This window comes from Nicotiana sylvestris, chromosome 6 (assembly GCF_000393655.2).
Source record: "Nicotiana sylvestris chromosome 6, ASM39365v2, whole genome shotgun sequence".
Taxonomy (NCBI): domain Eukaryota; kingdom Viridiplantae; phylum Streptophyta; class Magnoliopsida; order Solanales; family Solanaceae; genus Nicotiana; species Nicotiana sylvestris.
Window position 1 is genome coordinate 135,948,959 of NC_091062.1, and position 21,582 is coordinate 135,970,540.

Below are 21,582 nucleotides of genomic sequence, written 5' to 3' on the forward strand. Positions count from 1 at the left end.
CTCTCAATTTAAACAGACACGACCACGCCACCAATACTTCCAACTTGAAAGCAATATTATAACAGTAAGAAACCATCATCACATATATAATCTTAAGGAAATCCCTCAACTTTCTACCTTCTGCTCTTTCTCCAATTTCCAATAATAAATAATAAAACAAGAAGATCACTAGCTTTTGATGTAAGCTTATACCCTTTTAATGTTTTCTAAAGCAACGATTTCTATGTCTTCAAGGAAATAAGGAACGGACTTGTATCTTTTATATTGTACATTTGTATATAAGATATCGTATTGATGCGTGTTAAAAAACAATTTAAAATTGAAACAATTTTGTATACATCTTTAAAGTATTACTTATTGCATGCATTATAAATTAATTCTAATGTCAATTCTTTTGTGTTATTATAATGATTTCTTGTAAGTTGAATAACACAAAAATTTTTCAATCTGATAATTTCAATAATTTAACAAAATATTCTAATGATCTTTCAATTTTTTTTATTTATATTTTTAAGGATCTTTTTGCAACTACAGCTAAACTTTAAGACCAATTATCTCTGAATTTGCGTGGGGTCCACCTCCTATGGCAGTCTTAAGGAGTACGTACATATAAGTTGTGGAATGGAAAATTTGAGTGGCCCATATTGGTACTATATCTAGTAGAAATGCGGCTTTACAAAAAGTTTGGGTGGGCCCATGTTGTTGCAGGCATGCATTTCTACTAGATATAGTACCAACATGATTGTTGCTTACTTTAAATATATACAAAATTACAGCTAAACCCAGATTTATTTAGGACCACTATAAAAGTCAAACTTTTTCAGAACCAATTTTAAAATTTATATATTTAAAAATTATATAAAAATTACTATATATCACAATAATTAAAAAAATTCTGTGTTATTCAACTTACAAGAAATCATTATAGCTAACACAAAAGAATTGACGTTACGATTAATAGTAAAACATTAGTGCTCCTATATAATAACAGGGAAAAATTAAACGTAACTCCTTTTGCATAAATTAATTATCTTATATTTTATATTGTTTCAAAGCTATTGTTTCTTTAAAGAGAAAGCTTTTTCTCTACGCTTATCAACACTTTTCTTCTTCCACGTAGTACCAACGACGTGTGTGGACGTGTAATACCCCCACAAAACCTGATGATTCATGGTACTACGTGGAAGAAGTCATGCAACTTTTGTAAAGTATGTGGTGTCCACACGGGTGTATTTAGGGTGGCGGAAGCGGGTTTACCCGAACCCCTTTCGCCGAAAAATTACACCATATATATAAGACAAAATCTATTTTTTAGATTTCTCTTATATTAGAAGGCACAGTTGAGCTACTTGAGCTATCTATGTCATCAACATACTCGCTTGCCTGGCCCATAGTAGCCCCTCTTTGTTGATCAAGTTTCAAGACTACCCCACAAAACCTGATGATTCATGGTACTACGTGGAAGAAGTCATGCAACTTTTGCCTAAAGCATGTGGTGTCCACTGTGCCTTCTAAAAATTATATTAAATTCAAATTACCCGAAGCTTATTATGCTAAAAAAATAAATTTATCCTAAATCACGTAGTACAAAAATTTAAACCTTAAGTAACATTTTAAATTTGTCTTATTAAGATATCAAAGGAGTGCTTAATTTTCTAGACTTATCTATCCTTCTAGATAAGAACACTGGACAGTTGAGCTACTTGAGCTATCTGTGTCATCAACATGCTCGCTTGTCTAGCCCATAATAGCCCCTCTTTGTTGATCAAGTTTCAAGACTACCCCACAAAATTTGATGATTCATGGTACTACGTGGAAGAAGTCATGCAACTTTTGCCTAAAGCATGTGGTGTCCACTGTGCCTTCTAAAAATTATATTAAATTCAAATTACCTGAAGCTCACTTATTATGCTAAAAAAATGAATTTATCCTAAACCACGTAATACAAAAATTTAAACCTTAATCAATATTTTAAATTTGTCTTATTGAGATATCAAAGGAGTGCTTAATTTTTTAGACTTATCTATCCTTCTAGATAAGAATACTGAGATGTGCAAAACTTTAAAAAAGAATGGAGATAAAATTCAAATACAAGCTCAAAAAAATTCCACTAGTGAGGTCTGGAAAAGTACAAGAGAACCTAAAAAGTCAATCAAAGTAAATTGATTGACGAACCTTAGAAGCTCGTAAAGAATGAAGTGGAAACTAACCATTCAGATGTGGAGAAGAACGAAGTCAACCACACAATTTGTTAATCTGTCAATTTCCTGATTTTAGCAAGAAAGAGAGTGAGCAGAGAATAGAGGAGTCCACAAACGATGGTTTTTTTTAGAGGCTCCTATTGTTTTAATAGGAGGGAGCAAGAACGGAACACGTGGATATCGGAAAGTCTCAGGCGTGTTGATGAAACAGGCTGGTCAACCTGGTCAAGTGTCGCTTCTAATATGAGAGAATGCGGCTTTACAAAAAGTTTGGGTGGGCCCATGTTGTTGCGAGACATGTATGTTGATGAAACATGGTCTCAGCGGAAACCCGAATTTCTTTTCAAGGAATTTCTTGAGTTTCAAAAATTCAGGATAAAATTAGAAAGACATTTCGAACACAAAAGAAAATAAAACAATCACAGTACTAATAAAAGAAAATAAAATAGAACAGTAAAAACTAACCGTTCGACTACACGATCTTAATGGAGCAACTATGAAACTGTGAAAAGACGCAGTAGAAACCCCAATTTAAGTATCACTTTATATTTCAGAAATTGATGTTCAGTTTTAGACACAGAGTTTAAACGATGAAGAAGGAGAAGCCAAGGTAATTCTAGACAAGGGAAGAACGCGAAAAGCAAATTATTAAGCGGTGGCCGTAAGAGATGGAGCGGAAATTACGTATTTAGAACTTCACCCAACAGCACAAAAGAGTAGACATAGGGGCACAACAGAAATTCTACCTAGCATAGAATTATAAAAAGACCAAGCTGTCCTCTATGGCAAGCAGGGATGTCGACGGTCTCCTGCTTGCTTTAGGACACTTCTATATATAATTTTGAGTAACATGCGAAAATTTACTGTTTGACAAGTCATTAGTGATCTGATTTGGGGATATAATCGAATTTAAAGTCTAAGTAGTTGAGAAATTAATTTTTAATATAGTTTATTGGCTTGGTTCCAAGATGGTGGTACAGTCGACTCTAGTACTACTCTTATTCGCTTTGCCTTAGTGACTCCGTCTAGCTAGCTGTGACACTAAAGCCGCTGAAGTTGTTAAAAGGGCGCTCTCTTTCAAAGTTAGAACCGCTAGACACATTGTAACGACCCGACTGGTCGTTTTGCCTTTTAGAATTCCGTTCCCTTAAATAAAACTTCCCGCACTTGCTTTAACTAATCTACGACTTGCGGGGACGGTTGGTTCGGGATTTGGAAGAGTTTGGAGTGAAATATGCCCATTTGATTCCTTAGGATTTTCTTAAAAGGCTAAGTTTGACTTTGGTCAACATTTTGAGCAAACGGACCCGGATTTGTGATTTGACGGTCCCGGAGGGTCCGTAGAAAAATATGGGACCTGAGCGTATGTCCGGAATCGAATTCCGAGATCCCTAACCCGAGTAATAAATTTTTATCAGAAATTGTTAATCTGAAATTTTATTACTAATAAGTTTTATTTTAAAAAAGTTAAACTTTATGTCTAAATTCTGTCAAAGATAATGTCGTCGTGTGTTTATTAGTAACAAAGATCAAAAGTGCTCAATTTTGATAAATATAAAGGACAACTACTTAGATATATATTAAAATTAAATGACCATTTTATAGCAACCCCCGACTATTTTGTCATTTTCTCCGGATAACTGTGCATGGATTGGTATGCAGTGACTAATGATACATTAAAATATTATGTAGCAATTACATGCTTTCCTAATTCCTCCAACCAATTAGCACTGTACAATTTTCTGAATTTTCTGCTAGGATTATTTTTCCTATTTTCTCTAACCAAACCACGCCTTATTGTACAAAATTTCCATTCAGTTTAAACATGATTATTCAGATAATTAAATGGATAGCTATAGGAAATAATTAAGTAAATGATAGCTATAGCAAGTTAATAGCCACTAAACAATATTCTCTCTATTCCAGTTTACGTGAACCTATTTCCTTTTTGGTTCGTTCCAAAAAGAATGACTCCTTTCTAAATTTGAAAACAATTTAGTTTAAACTTCCAATTCTACTCTTAATGAGAAGTTTTTATAACCACACAAATACTCTAGACCCCTTTTTGATTTGTTTAGGACCACAAATGCAAAAAGTTTTCATTTTTCTTAAACTTCGTGTCTAGTCAAACATGTTCACATAAATTGGAACGGAGGGAGCAGTCATTTCTGAAAATTCCTCAAAAAACATAACTACAATAATGCATTGGTAAAAGACTACAAATGCTGTTAAAGAGCTGTTTGTGAAAATTTCGGATTGAGCTACGGTACTTTTGAGAGAAAGGAAAATTTGAGTGGGTGAGGTGTCTGTCTCATGGTCATGCATGTCTGGCATTCTAAGTTACTTCTTGTAAAGATCGAGCTTCTCATTTTAGCAGCAATTCTCATGAAACATGGGGCCACTCAAATTTTCCTTTCTCTCAAAAGTACCGTAGCTCAATCTGAAATTTTCACACACAGCTCTTTAACAGCATTTGCAGCCTTTTACCAATGCATTACAGTAGTTATGTTTTTTGAGAAATTTTCAGAAATGACTTCTCCCTCCGTTCTAATTTATGTGAACCTGTTTGACTAGACACGGGGTTTAAGAAAAAATGAAGACTTTTTGAATTTGTGGTCCTAAACAAATCAAAAAGGGGCCTAGAGTATTTGTGTGATTATAAAAGCTTTTCATTAAGGGTAGAATTGGCAGTTTAAACTAAATTGTTTCCAAATTTAGAAAGGAGTCATTCTTTTTGGAACGAACCAAAAAGGAAATAGGTTCACATAAACTGGAATAGAGAGAATATTGTTTAGTGGCTATTAACTTGCTATAGCTATCATTTACTTAATTATTTTCTATAGCTATGTTTTTGCTTGTTATATAGTGTATTCGATATATTCAAGCTACTGTATTCATGAATACAGTAGCAAAACTCGGCGGAAAACAAGGAAGTCCAGCTAAACATAGACTGTATTCGTATGTATTCGTGAGCTGTATTCGGAATATATTAACGGAAATCTACGAAAAAAAGGTCTTCAGTTGTTTAAAAACGGTAAGTGAATCAATTAACACGATAAACTTCTAATATAACTTAACAAATTCAATTATAACACGAAAATTTTATATTTTCAGTTATAGAAAAAATTCTCAGCCAAAAAACACCCCAAAAACAGAGCAATCTTCAGAGATTCAATCCGTCCTTTCTTTTTTTAGTGGTATCTTTACTAAAATATTTTTAGTAGTATCTTTACAAATATATTTATATATTGAAATTATATAATTATATTGAATACAGTTAAATACATACAATACGTTGAATACATGAAGAATAACAGGTCATCTATAGTGCTAAACATATGAATACATACTGCAGATATATTTGAATACATATATACATCTGAATAAATAAATTATATTAATTAAAAAAATATATGAATATATTCTACAATACATTGAATACATACTGCTGAACAAAACAATGAAACAAAGTGAAGCTTTGAAATTATATAATTACATTGAATACACTTAAATACAGTGAATATATTGAAAAAGTAGAAAAAACTAAAGACAGTGAATATAATGAAATACATGGAATACAACGAGATACATTGAATATAATGAAAATAAAGTATCTTTTCCCTTAACCCCTGAATCATCATCCATAAGTTTTCTTCTCTTTTCCGCATCAGGAAGTGTTGATTCTTTCGAAGATTTCTCAAAAATTGGGCTTGTTTCGATGTCGGGTAACCCTCTTGTGAGTTGTTGAATCAGCCATTGGAGATGAAATTTCGAGTTTTCTGGTGAAAGTATAACAATGGTGATTATTTCTAAGAAATTAGTAAAGAGAAACAAAAGAAGCAATGTACCAGCCAAAATCTAACAACTTTAACACTTACCACAACTTTTTGGAGCAAAAAAATTTGAAAATTTCGCGAGACATTGTAGATGAATCAGTGGAGAATCGTGGTTATATTCATGGAGAAGAGACTGACATTGAGAGAGAGATATGGTGGAGAGAGATCGTGGTTTCTGAAGTTGTATACTATACGGTGGTCTTGTGAGAGAAAGAACAGAAAGTAGGAGAGAGAAAAATATTACCAGCGTATTTAATGGCTAAACGTAGGAAGTGACCATAAAATCATAAATACATATTTTGCTATAAAACCTAAAAGATAGCTATAGAAAATAATATTTTAAAAAAAATTGAAAGATCATTAGAATATTTTGTTAAATTATTGAAATTATCGGATTGAAAAATTTCTGTATTATTTAACTTACAAGAAATCATTATAATAACACAAAAGAATTGACGTTAGGATTAATTTATAATGCATGCAGTAAGTAATACTTCAAAGATGTATTAAATTCAAATTACCTGAAGCTCACTTATTATGCTAAAAAAATGAATTTATCCTAAACCATGTAGTACAAAAATTTAAACCTTAAGTAACATTTTAAATTTGTCTTATTAAGATATCAAAAGAGTGCTTAATTTTCTAGACTTATCTATCCTTCTAGATAAGAACACTGAGATGTGCAAAACTTTTAAAAAGTTAATCTGAAGTTTCAAGACTACCCCACAAAACCTGATGATTTCAGGCTAGTTAAGCTGCAAGAGCCCACTATAGAATCTAAAAACAAATTTCAAATGCTTTCTACTGCTGGGCCATCAGATTTTCAATTTGACCACTTCTTCAAAAGCCCAATAACAAATAATGTAAGTAATGATCCATTACTAATCCAACAACGTGCTAACAGCCACTTCTTTACTCCTGATAAGCTGCCGACCTTATTGCCCAATCCTCTTCCTATTAACCCTAAGCCTACATTATACCTGAAACACAATCTCCATCTCTACTTGATTACAACACGTTTCCTCAGGTCTGCATGACACCTATTCCACCTTTGCCATGTAACCATCCAGCTACATCCATAACCCACTTATCCTCAAACAACTCAGAAGGACCCTTGCATATTAAAGACACGTTTGATCCAACTCAGACCAAAGGAGTAAAAACCATGCATGCTACAGTAATCTCCCTTACTTCTGATTTTAGGCTTCCTCAAAACCTATGCAAACAACATGATGACTTCCCATGTGAACATCATCATGAAGAACCCACTATCTTATCTCCTTCACTTACTAATATTTACCCTCCCTTAGTTCAAACACCCAAACCTAATACGACTCCAACATTTGAACCACAGCAATTGCCGCACTCTATTCTCAATGCAGAGACCAACGTTCATAGGCATGAGCCAGAGTCAGTTTCTGACAGCAAATATCCAAACCAACAATCAGTTTTTTCATCTCCCTCGCTTCACAATGGTAGGTCCTCATCTGCCTCAGAGTGCATCACCTCTGATATACACATCTCAGGTCATGACCGTAGACCTTCCTCTCCAATCTTGGTTGGAAATAGGACTGCAGGGATATGCTCTAATAATTACTCTGTAACTCAACAACCAAGAGGTGGTGTTGCTCATACAGAATCCGACTCATTTAGCAAAAATTGTGACAGAAAGAATGAGGTTGAGAATGGAAGCTTACAATCAAAATTAATGGTACACGACCCAAACTCCTTTTCCAATGGATCACTAAGCTTCCAGCTCCACCCATCAACCAGGGCCATATCAGATAGCCCAGATGAGTCCAACTTAGGATCAAATTGTCAGTTTACTACCCTTTTACCCACCTCGTCATATGGGTCAGGTATATGCTCCTTGGTTTCAGCCTCTGGACTCTTTCAATCCACTCTCCCCTTATTCAAGCCCATTGAGTCCACTAAAGAGTCTCACCCCACCAAATAGTCCAGTGCAATCACATCCTCCATCTCCACAAGAACTAGACAGAGATACAAGAGAGGAACTGATAACAATTCTTGCGGAGATGAGGGAGACACGAACGGAATTTTGGTGGTTAAAAGGGATCCAATTTTACAACCTCAAAGAACAATTTGAAAAAAAATTCATTCTAAAGTGTCCACCGGAAATGATAACATGCAGTCTCAATTTCCGTCAAACCACCAACCCAGAGGTTGGGAAATATGCCATGGTGATCATTCCGACGCTTCTTCAACTTCCACTGAGTATGGATTCGATGACACCCTCAGTTGTCCATCCAATGACTCAGGCTCCTACAACCCAGCCTAAAAACTCTAATTCATACATGAATTTCTTAGTTTGGAACTATAGGGGCTCTCATAATCAGAATTTAGGAGGCACTTTAGGTCTCTACTAAATAATCATAGGCCCACTCTTGCTATCCTACTTGAAACCCACATGCAAGATCATACAAGCTTGCGTAAGGACTTTAATTTTACAAATATGGTACAAACTTTTGCAAATGGACTCATAGGGGGTTTGGTGGTGCTGTGGAATGCTGATCTTATTAATGTCACAAAAATGAGGATCTCTGATCAGGAAATACATTGCATGGTCCAGGTTAGTCCCACAAAACCTCCTTGGATATTATCTGCTATATATGGTAGTCGACATTATCAGTTACGTGATGTTCTTTGGAATAGCCTAATTAACTTGCATGATAATACTGCTTTTCCTTGGCTAATAGGAGGGACTTTAATGAAATTCTGGAATCTAGGGATAAGTTTGGGGGTTTCTTTATAAATAATAATAGGGCTGAAAAATTTGCTAACTTCATGCATAACTGTAGCCTTATTAATTTAGGATTTCAGGGTAGTCATTTTACTTGGACTAATAAACAAAGAAGTGGGCGTACCATATTAGAAAGGCTAGATCATTTTTTTGGTTAATTATGATTGGTTAAACTTATTTCCAAATACAACTGTGACGCACCTTCCTCGTACTCACTCTGATCATTGTCCTCTATTAATTAACTTAGAACCTCCTCAACCTATACAAAAACAGATATTTAGATTTGAGACAATGTGGGCATCTCACCCACAATTTCAACAGTTTGTTCATACAACTTGGTCGAATGATATGCCCTTGTTAACTACTACTGATAATTTCAAGAGAGTGGTCACATGTTGGAATCAAAATATTTTTGGTAATATTTTCCAACAAAAAAGAAAACTGCTTGCTAGATTAGCAGGGTTACAATCCTCCTCCCATTATCCTACTAGTATTTTCTTATAAAACTTGGAAACACAATTGACATTGGAATACAGTCACATTCTTCGTATAGAAGAGGAATTTTGGCAGTTAAAATCTCGAATAAATTGGCTAAATGAAGGGGATACGAATACTAGGTTCTATCATCTCTCCACACTCCGCAGACGTAGTAGAAATAGAATTAATGCTTTACAAGATAATGTAGGGAATTGGGTATCTACCTCTACTGAAATCCATGGCTTAATTATTAATTATTTCAATGACCTCTTTCAAACTGGTCACTTAATCTCGGAAAAAATGAGAGTGAATACTTATAACTGTGAGATCTATTTTGATGATATTCTTAAGCTTGAATCACCTCTTCATCAAGATGAGATTTTAACGACTTTACAAAGTTTTACAAAGCCCCATGACCAGATGGGTTACATCCATTTTTCTACCAAAAATACTGAAAAGATGTAGGTGATAAAGTTAGCTCATTTTGTCATGATGTTTTCTGTTCAAATATTATACCTTATGAGCTTAATAAAACACTTATTTGCCTGGTCCCTAAGGTAAAACATCCTACAAAAATCCAACAATTTAGGCCTATTAGCCTTTGCAATACTGTCTATAAGCTCATCACTAAGATAATAGTTAATAGACTTAAGCCAATCATTAGTAAAATTATAGGACCTACACAAACTAGTTTCCAACAAGGTAAAAGAGCTTGTGATAATGCTATAATAGTACATGAATCTTTAAATTACCTTGCTAGAATGAAAGGTAAATATCCTTCAATGTTATTAAAACTTGATTTAGAAAAAGCGTTTGATAGATTAGAATGGTCTTTTATAAGACGTGCTTTATTTTATTTTAATATACCTCCCTCTATGATTTCTTTAATCATGTCTTGTGTTACAACTACTTCAATTTCCATATTAATTAACGGCTCAAACACCCAATACTTTACACCTTCAAGAGGTATTCGTCAAGGCGATCCACTGTCACCATACTTGTTTATCATGTGCATGGAATTATTCTCTAGAAGCATTTCTCAATCAGTGGATTATTTAAAATGGCAACCAATTCGACTGTCTAACAAAGGTCCACTCCTATCTCACCTCTTCTTCGCAGACGATATTATACTGTTTTCTAAAATAACTACTAAAAGCTGTCATGCGATCATTGATGTTTTAAATAATTTTTCAAAATATTCTGGGAAAAAAATTAATTTTGAAAAATTAAAACTTTTCTTCTCTAAAAATTGTAGTTTGTGTGATAAGGATTTTGTTATTAATTCCTTTAGCATGAAAGAAGGCACCTCTTTTGGCAAATACTTGGGATTTCTCATGTTCCAAGCAAGACCCAAAAATGTTGATTTCCAGTTCCTCCTTGATAATTTTAAAAATAAACTAGCACGATAGAAATCTAGATTCCTGACATTAGCAGGAAGAGCCACCTTAATAAAATCTACTCTAAACCAATTACCAAATCATATAATGCAGTACATACACATTCCATCCCATATTCTTAATAAAATGGATTAGTATCAACGAAATTTTTTATGGGGTACTACTATAGTAAAAAAAGAAATTGCACCTCGTTAGATGGAATGAAATTACTAGGCCAAAAAAGGATGGAGGTTTAGGAATTCAAAAACTACGTCAAAAGAACAATGCTTTACTAGCAAGTTTAGCTTGGAGGTTATTTAAGACACCAAATGCTATGTGGGCTAACATCTTGCTGACCAAATATCTTAATACTTCTCAAAATAATAATCACTCTCATATATGGTCTAATATTACTAATGGCTGGCATCTATGTCAACTAGGTATAAAATGGAATATAGGAAAAGACACTAATATTAAGTTATGGGATGACCCTTGGATTGGGCCTGGTACAACAATCAGATCAAAAATTTATGGCCCTTTACTCTTAGAGCACCAGAATATGACTATCTTATCTTTATTGATAACAAGGGATGAGATTGAAATAAATTACCTTTTGAGATGCCCAGTAACATTACTCAACTAATTCAAGCTACTTATATATCTAAGTACAATAATAAGGTTGATAACATTTTCTGAGGTTTAACTCCTACAGGTCATTTCAACACTAAGTCTATATATGGTATCTTAGATGCACAACATGATGTACCCACTAATAGTTCTACAAATTCTGACTGGATATGGAAACTACCTGTACAACCCAAAATTAAAGGGTTCCTTTGGCTTCTTCACAAAAAGAGGCTACCTACTAAGGACTACCTTAGACATATTAACTTAATTCAAGATGCTACTTGTCAATTTTGCCATCAGGAGGATGAAACTATTAGACACTTATTCCTAGATTGCTCAAATGCTAAAACATTTTGGCTGGATTTGGGCATCCTTGAATTCATCAATCAACATTTGCAAGGAACACACTCTTCTAATTGGATACACCGAACTCATAACTTGTAAGGAATTTCATTTTCCTTACCAAATAAATCCAGCGGCATACTTGCCTCTAAGTTTATGGAATATTTGGTTAGCACGTAATAATAACTGTTACAAACATACTATGTCTACGGCTTCTACTAAATTAACAACTCAACAAGCAGCAAAATTTACATACCTTGTAGCTAAGAAGCATACAATTGTTAAAAAGAGACAGCAAAATCTCAAATAGAAACCTCCTAAAGATCATTTCTATAAACTAAACACTGATGGAACACATACAACAAGCAAGGCTGGTATTCGTGGACTAATACGAAATTCAAAAGCTAGAATGAATATTGGGATTTGCAGCAACAGTTCTAACAGACTCATCATCTTCAGCTGAATTACGTGCTTTGTTGCAGGGACTCCAGTTAGCTTACTCACATAATCTTGTTCCACTGGAGGTGGAAGTGGACTCACAAGACATTATAATGCTTCTCCATTCGAACAATGTCTCATTTGATAATTTAACTACTGACTGCAGGTACTTCCTGAACAGGTTGGGTAAGCCTGTAGTATTGCATGCATACAGAGAGCAGAATAGGGTTGCAGATAAACTAGCAAAGGCAGGTTGCAATTTTGACATTCAATCAGTGGTGTGTATTTTTGAAGACAACCCAGACTTTGCATGGTCAGTTTTTGCGCAAGAAAGGAGTGCAGTGCAAAGACATGTTCTGGATCAATTCAGGCCTCACTCTGATAACTATAATATTGTAAATACATATTGTAATAGTGGTAAATTTAGTAGTAGTAGTAATATCATTTTGTATAATACTTTGGCACCCGCTACTGGTGCATCAGCATGTGATAGGATACAATATAAGCATCCGCCCTCTGTACGCAATATTTAATATTAATATATGTTTATCTTTTAAACCAAAAAATAAAAATAAAGCAACGATTTCGCAATAACTTAATAAAGATTTTAATATTTCTTTCTGTACCTTCTCTCTTTTGTCGACTAGTATTCTGGGACAGCTCTTAAACTCTATCTGAAAGCTGAATGAATGACAAAATCAATCATGTCTTTTAATTCCTTTTCACTGGCTGAGTAGTGAGACCAAATCCAAAGGGAAAGAGGGGATCATAATGTCGATCGCCAACGTTCATAGGAAGCTGGTCAACTGACTTGAACCAAGTGCGAGCAAGTTTACCACTGAAACCATAGTCACCAAATAAAGCATCTGCAACACCTTGGCCTTCAGTTCCCGGAAACCATGCAGCCATGAGTGCATCTATCTTTTCGACATAAGGTTCTAGCACGACTGGACGACCAGAGACGACAACTACAACACATTTCACAGCCCCACACACATTGTTGATAGTGCTAGGACCAGGTTCTGTTATTGTAAGATTTGTGCTATCACCAAACATCTCTGCATAGGGGACTTCACCTACTATAACAATCGCGTAGGAGAATTCGTTGGACTTCACAAAGTTTGAATCTGGATTCTGCTCGTACACTACTTGCGTAGCAGGATCCACGGTATTCTTGATAGCACTTAAAATGGTGGTTCCTGCCAAGTTTAGAAATAGATCAATTTCTCGCGATTATGCTACACGAGTTTAACTTCTACTACCTTGACATGTAAAAGAACTTTTATACTATCAGGTCACAAGAAGAAAACTACAAGTAATCGTCCTCAAAAAGTGGAATTAGTAACCTAGAAAAAAGTCATGTTGCTGCTACAATAGGCTAAAATTAGAGTAAAACTTTTTACGTTGTTTGTGCATGTAAGTTAAATCCGTGCTACAAAAAAAAGTCGCTAACCTCTGTTTGATTAAAGAAGGATATATATTCATTAGTTATCTATGCGTGTTGGTACTTCTAATACGTAAAAGCAGATTCCTTATGAGACGACATACCAACTGTTAAATCATTGCCTGCAACTCCTTGCCATTCTATTGTCCAGCCTCCACATTGGTAACCCAAATTGTCCGCATGAGTTCCAGCTACAAGTATCTTTGGCGCTTTCTTTGGAAGGGGAAGTAACGGCTGACTAGTGCTCTTTCCGTTCTTCAAAAGTACGAGTGATTTCCTTACTGCTTCCCTTGCCAATTCTCTATGTTCCTATAGAGAAGCAGTGAAGCACGTTATATCAGACACATAAAAGAATTAGATCCAAAGAGTTGAAAACAGTTACTGGATAGCAAAGGTACCTGGCAACCTAGTTGGTTTACATAGCTAAGGTCAGCTAATGGATTCTCAAAGAGACCCATGATAAACTTAACTCTCAATGTCCGCTTCACGGCATCATCAATTCTGCTAATGGGAATGATATTATCTTTCACTAGCTGAGTTAGAGTATCAATAAACTCTGTGTAGTTCTCTGGAACCATAATCTGCAGCGTAGACGAGACAATCATATAGAGTAACTAAAACTGTCATTTTGATTTTAAGAAAAGAAAGAACCTAGATCAAACTAGCAAACCAACCATGTCAATTCCTGCCGAAACTCCAGCTTGAACTGAATAAGTGTAGTTAGCATGAGGTGGGCTAGTAATCCGATCAATGCCTTGCCAATCCGAAATGACAAAACCCTGAAAAGACACAGGCCAAAATAGGCGGTTATACACGGATATATCCCTACTTGACCTTAACTTAATGATTCTGAATGAGCTGAGTTAATCATTCTTACCCTGAACTTGAGCTTGTCCTTTAGGAAGCCAGTGACAAGATCTCGGTTAGCGTGCATCTTTTTCCCGTTCCAGCTCGAGTAAGACACCATTACCGTTGAAACACCCTTTATGATTGAATCATAATATGCAGGCATGTGGATGCCAAATAAACCATTTGAGTTAATTACAGTGTTATTTTCATCGATCCCATTCACCGTGCCACCATCTCCTACAAAGTGCTTGGCACAGGCTGCTACTTTTGACCTTAACCAGTTGAAAGTTCAATTAAAGGAATGTTCCACAACAAAGGAAGAAAACAATAGAAACATCAGGGTTGGTGTTTAGAAGCAATTCAGAATAGTCACGTGAATAATCAAAATGTCTAGAATTATTCTAGTACCACACACATTATCTTAAGCAAGATTAAAATTCACTATGATGTTCAATTTTGTAAATGAGAGAAGACTTTAGTACTCCAAAGAATTTTAAAAATACTATCGGATAATAGACTCTACATTTTTAATGAAATGGACAACTGAGTGCACTGGAGGAAAAGATGTGAATTCACGAGAGAGGTAGCAGTTTATAGTGTGAAGAAATATTCCGAAAGCTGAAAACCGGAAAAGGCTATGTTTTATAATTAAAAGTTGGAAAAAAACACCAAGATAATCTAAGTTAATTGATTGACTAACAAAAATATGCCAAAAAACATGGCTGTAATGTGCCATGAGAATGCAATTCTGTCAGTGATTATTTAATTTAACGAATTTTAGGTTAAAAGATTGCGATACATAAAGCCTGCGATATGCAACGACCATTGGCTGATTAAGTGTAATAACTCACAATCCTGAAGACGATTATGAGATTCAAACTATTCCAAGATCATGATAACGAAAATAATGTGATTAAACCAACTTGAATGGTTCATTTATACTTGATCCAAAGATGAACAATATCCAAACTTGCCAAAGGTCATAGTCATGATAAATACTGTGCTGGACCATGATATTGATAGGACCAGTTATATGTTGTAACCAACAAATATGGGTCAATAATATTCATTCTAAGATCATCAAATCCAAACTTTCTCAGTTTGACAGAGAACTTCTATGTGAAGGAATTCAATGACATCAATTCTAAGATCACCAGGTCCCCCCTATCATGTGGCCTTCTCAATAAAGTTTTATGCTTATCAAGTAGTTTGTCAGATAATCGTCATTCTGTTTTTTCATCTTTTTCTTGTTGAAGTAATCTTCACTTTGTTTTTTCTTCATAAGAATGGGATTAGCATATATCATTTAATGGAAATGGTAAAGGATGAAGATGCGAACTGATAGACATACGTACTTTCCAGCAACAAAGGGAACACCCTTGCGAGAATTAGCTGGCAGATCTCCTTGTAAACCAGGAATTATATCTGTCATAGCTCGCACAATCTTATGATCTTCGCTATAGCTTTCATAACAACGACCCCACCTAGGATCTCTACATACCTACCATAACACAGTTACTCAGACATCAAAGAAATAGAAATGCAACTTTACTAAAAGTACAATCATATCATATCAACTTACTGCAATGCAGGGAGAAAAAGCATATTGGATTCCCGTGGCTCTAACTTCCAGTGCAGTTGCAGCCCCAATCCGCTTTAGAAGATTAGGATCCCTGCATCAAGAAGACAAAATTTTAACTCAAATAGTAGGTGAAAGATAAGCATACATATTTCTTACTGTAATTCATAGATACTTGCCTAGTGACACCAAGCCCAATGTTGTGAGGGAAGATAGTAGCATTGTAGACATTATTGTGGCCGTGAACTGCATCAATCCCATAGATCATGGGAATACCAAGGCGGGTCGAAAGAGCACCCTTTTGAAGCTCATTCACCATGTTGATCCAATCCTCAGCAGAGGCCTTAGGTGCTGGAACACTCCCTCCACCACTCAATACACTCCCTGCCAAAAAAAATTCTAACTATGAACTCCAATGTGTAATACAACAGTAGATACTGAAAGCATGTCAACTCTCCCCCCCCCCCCCTTGCCCCTTTTCCATGTTCCCTTTAAATGCCTATGTATAGTACAAAAAATTCTGAACCTCCGTTTCATTTTATATGACAGTATATGACGATGTTTGATTGGGCATGAGTTTTGAGAAAAAAAGACTTGACACATAAGCTAAACATGTATAACATACAAAAAGAGCCCTAAGAATGTGTAGTCATAAACATGACATGTCATATCTACTCATTAAGGGTAAAAGGGATATCTTAAAATTAAATAGTTTCAAAAAATAAAAAAGATGTTAATCTTTTCGGAACAGACTAAAAAGGAAAGAGTGTTATATAGATTGATACTTGATAGTATCAATTTTAGATAGTCAATCTGATCTAAATCACTTTTCTGTAATCTGTATGCATATACCATAAGTAGTTAATATACACATAAAGAATGGATTTTCCAAACATCAAATGTGCAAGATTCTAGTATCACTGATGAATAATAAACAATCAAGCATTTAAAAAAAGGCCATCTCAATCTAAAGAGTAATAGTTATTCAAACATACCAATGAAATATTGCTTCATAACATCAGCTGTGGCAACTTTCCTCTCAATCTGAGTCATCTGTCCAATCTTTTCCTCAAGACTCATTCTTTTCATTAAGTCCCTGATTCTTGCACCCAATGGCTGTTTTGGGTCCTTATATTTTAAGTACTCAGCCTCTACAGCCACTGCCCAGAGGCAGAATAACACAAATAATCCCTTCACTGGAATTGCATATCTCCCCATTGTTTTTCTTTGTTGGCCTTCTGCTAAAAATAGCACAACCATTTTAATGATAAGTATATAAGATGTGAACAAACAAAAAAACAAGTTTGTTAAAAGAGTAGGAAAAGAAAAATGCTATGAACAAGAAATGGATAACTTACTTGTTGAGCTTCTACTTTGTAACAGAGATGAATTAGACCAATGGGAGTGCATGTATACATACACATGCACATTGAGTGGGAGGGGTAGTGGGGGGTTGGGGTGGGGTGATTAAGAAGGACTCTACTTACTTATTTTTTCTCCAGAAAAGGACTTTGAATTAATTTTTTAATAAAAGGAGGACTTTGAATAGAAATTTGTTTGTACTAAAGTGGACATTTCGGTTAACGTTTTCCGAGGTAACATGTTCTGATACGGAGTTCTGTTGAGATTTCGGTGGGGCCCATTTAGAAAAGCAATCATATGATTGAGAAATTGCAAATAAGGGCTTGGTAGTTTGGAAAAAGAGAAACAGAGGTCCTAATGAGTTGAAAAATGACAATCAAGTTAAGCTATAATTGAAGCAAAAGTGTCATATTTCAGTAGTCTAATTGGGAATGTGAATTATTGAAATTGTGGTAACCATGGATTAAAAGGATAAGTTACAATTATCTTTATTTAAAAAATTATTCAAATCAAATAGTTTCTTAACTAAGACACCTCATTTAATAATTCAATACATATCTTGTACTTTGATATTCTTCACAAAACAGCAGTTGAATCATAGTAATCTAAACTAAAATAGTCAAAAACTAAATAAAATTAACCTCTTAAAAATTGATCCAGATTTGGAATAAGGCTTGAAGGAACCATGTATATTTTTCAAATTAGGATCTTAAAATTAGATACAAACTAATGAGCATGCACAATTATCATTTCACAAATACACTATTGCAGAAATTTATTAACAAAATAGATTTAATAAATAAAAAAAGGACAACAACGCATCCTGCATTGACGCGGACTTCAGGGAAGGGTCGGGGTGTGACGTAGACAAAATTTGGGACCTATAGGTTTGGAGACAATTTTACCATTGCTATAGGTCACACAGAGACAATTTTACCGTTGCTATGAGGATTTAATAAGCAAAATAACTAAAAAGGACGTGGAGGACTTGAGATAAAGACGTGGTATCAAGCATATGGATTTCAGTGATTTCACTTGGGTTACTAAGGTATACTGATTAATTTTTTAATGGAAACATAGTAATTGCCATCTTACTTTTTTTTAGAATTTGAAATGAATTTTGGTAAATTATCTAATTTGATTCCTCATTTTTGTCATAACTAGAACAGATAAGAATTGCCAAATCAGAGAAGATTCATTAGTGGAAGTGTTAGATTATACAGTTTGGGACTTGAAAAGCCAATAAGACCAAGTGATTAATGGTAAATGGTATTTCATAGAGCTGTCAAAATATTGAACACTACACTTCACTTATTTGCAAATGAAACTAAAAATCTATGGTATTGGTATCTAAATTGAAATTTAAATACACATTATGCTTAAAAAAAATAATACAATGAAAACTAGTTAGAGTGGATTCTGAGATTGCACCAACACCAAATTAGAAGAGAGTTGAACCTATTTTATGCTACTCCCCATTCCAAATATTTGCCATTTTAATAAATCAAATTTACTTTAAAATATTTTTCATTTTAAATATACAAGTCATTTATTACTTTTTTCTTCTAAATCGACCCTTACTGTTTCAATTATGTAGTATTAATTAAATAAGATGTTTAAGGAGAGATAAATGGCAATTTAGACATATTTTTACGATTAAAGTTATTAGATGTCTTTCCTAAAGGATGTACAAAAATCTTCACAAACACATAATATGAACTGGCGGGAGTCTTTCCTCCATTTCACCACAATGAATACAATGGTGCTTTTCCTTGACTTTTACTTCCTTTTCCTCCTAAACATTAGTGTTACTCTAACTAGGAGTGTCAGCTGTTCGGTTCGGCCGGTTAATTTATAAAATTTATATCATACTAATTTTTTGATTATTCTATTATTTATAATCAAAATTAGACTTTTCGATACCGTCCCAATCATGTCGATTTCTCTTCGGTACCGGTACGGTTCGACTAAAAGTCGGTATTTTTTTTAAATGTCACGTAAAAATCACAAGTAGAAGTAGAATACAATAACATACATACTTTTATAGGATTTAGCAAAACTCTCAAGACATTTTACAGTTTAAAGGGTGGTGAATTAAGAAAATATGAAAGTTGATCAGAGTCTAGATCCATCAATTATTCTACAGCAGCGTAAAAGAAACTAAGCAAATACAAAAACAATATAAATCACACGAGTGGAAAGATATTCTCCAAGTTGGGACTCAAGAACAAATTCTATAGAAAAGATTAAATATTCAAAAAGATAAATCTAAAACATACGAAAGAAAATATATTCAATACATTGTAGTTTGCTACTCATAATTCCTACAGTACCTTGTGTCTTGCTAGTGAATATGCTGAAAATAATTTAATTTCAATAGGAGTAGCACAATAGGTTTGGGAATTAGGATTTTGAGTTTATTTACTTGTGGCTTGTAACTGTTTTCGTAATTCTAAGGACCAAGGAAAATTTTAATGCTTTATTATTTTTAAACTTAATATACAATCTTTTTTCACATGTAAATTTATTCGGTACGGTTTGGTATTTTTTCGGTTTATTTTCGTAAAATAAAAGTATTTTTTCGGTTTATTTTCGTAAAATAAAAAACTTACCCTAACTATCGGTACAGTTATAGATTTATGTAAGAACCTACGGTTTTATTAAAAGAAACCTAAAATTGGTTCGGTATGGTACGGTTCGGTCGGTTTAGTCGGTTTTTAAATAGAGAAACTTTCAGAAACCACTATGTTTTAGTGGTTATTAGCTAGTTGTAGTTACCATTTACTATATTACTTCCTATAGCTATGTTTTCAGCTTTTTTAGAGTGTATTCGATGTATTTAAGCTACTGTATTCATGAATACAATAGCATTTCTAGGCGTGAAACAAGGGATTACAACTAGACAAATTTTTGTATTCGACTGTATTCACGGTGTGAAACAAGGGATTACGGCTAGACATATTATTGTATTCGACTGTATTCACGATATGTATTTGTGAATACAATAACGTAAATAGCGCAATTCATGGTCTATTCAGCTGTTTTTAAACGGAAAGTGAATCAATTAACATAATAGACTCCTAATATAACTCAACAAACTTAATTATAACACACAAAATTGGTATTTCCAGTTATAAAAAAAATTCTCAACCGAAAAATACCCCAAAAATATAGTAATCTTCAGAGAAAATATGCTGAATATTTTTCCCAGCAGATAAATACAATAAAAACAGAGCAATTTAAATACATATATACATTTGAATACATAAAGTATATTAATTAAAAAATATATGAATACATTCATGGAATACAACGAGACAGTGAATACAATGAAATACATGGAATACAACGAGATACATTGAAATACAATGAAAAAAAAGACAATGAATACAATGGAATAGATGGAAATACAATGAGATACATTGAAATATATTAACCGAAAATTCAAGTTGCTCAACCCCAAACCCCGTCGTCTTCATTCAAGAACAACCCTAATGTCGTCTCGTCGAGAGGGCAGCGATTTTAACTCGAAACGCCACTGTTCCTGTTACCATAATACCCTCACGTGCGCTTCAAGAAACCTATTCGTTACAATTGAAGCCGCCGGAGCCACCGTCATCAGTCCACAGTCTCGATGGCGGCGGTGAGGTTGAAGCAGCATCAGTATCAACGGCGACTTCGACTCTGTTTCTCCATCTTTGTATTTTCACTTGTGTCGATGCTCTGTTTTCTTCCGTTCCTCTTTTTTTTTTTTTTTTTTTTTTACAGCTGCTCGTTCCCTTGGGGTGGCGATTGCAGGTTGTTAATGGAGTGGGCTGCTATCAGCTTTCTTTTTGGAATTCAAGGATGATGATCCTCTCTTAGGAAGGTGGGCGGATGATCAGGTTTGTGAGAGGTGGAGTGCTGGGCGTTCTTGGAGAAGGGGAATGGAAAGGACGGTTGCTGCTCTCTCAAGAAGGAGGAGATCTATCCTCCATTGAAGAGAATGAGAACGAGATGGGGCTGCTGGTGGGCGAGAGATTGGGGGTGGGCAGCTTTTTTAGGGGTTCCTTGACTGAAGCTTTTGGTTAGGGATAGTTGAAATTTGAGTGGAGAGAGAAAAATAATACAAAGCTTATTTTATGGCTCAAGGGTAGGAGATAACCATAAATAGATATTTGGCTATAAAAAATCAAAAGGTAGCTACGTAATATAATTTTTTGAAAGGGTATTTATTAAAATAAATAAGGTATCAACCTTTGCTATAGGAGGTAACTAATCCTTTTAAATATCCATTTACACCCCTGACTC

General features: G+C 34.5%; 1 protein-coding gene across 5 annotated transcripts; it reads right to left on the bottom strand.

The window, feature by feature from the left end:
* Positions 1-5,875: 5,875 nt before the first annotated feature.
* LOC104247519 (uncharacterized) lies at positions 5,876-17,395 on the bottom strand. 5 transcript variants are annotated; one of them, XR_011400244.1, is made up of 11 exons: positions 17,289-17,393; positions 16,926-17,171; positions 16,110-16,314; positions 15,934-16,024; positions 15,707-15,852; positions 14,380-14,623; positions 14,177-14,281; positions 13,901-14,083; positions 13,607-13,811; positions 12,685-13,257; positions 5,876-5,980 (listed from the first exon to the last, which is right to left on the bottom strand). XR_011400244.1 is itself a non-coding variant. In XM_009803564.2 (10 exons), the coding sequence occupies exons 1-10, from the start codon at positions 17,338-17,340 to the stop codon at positions 12,770-12,772; spliced, it is 1,962 nt and encodes a 653-aa protein (XP_009801866.1). In that variant the 5' UTR covers positions 17,341-17,395; the 3' UTR covers positions 12,417-12,769. The 5 variants fall into 5 exon arrangements, 2 of the variants coding, with proteins under 2 accessions (XP_009801866.1, XP_009801863.1); XR_716240.2 differs by lacking the exon at positions 5,876-5,980 and adding an exon at positions 11,798-12,231; XR_011400243.1 differs by lacking the exon at positions 5,876-5,980 and adding an exon at positions 11,798-12,250.
* Between the last annotated feature and the right edge of the window lie 4,187 nt (positions 17,396-21,582).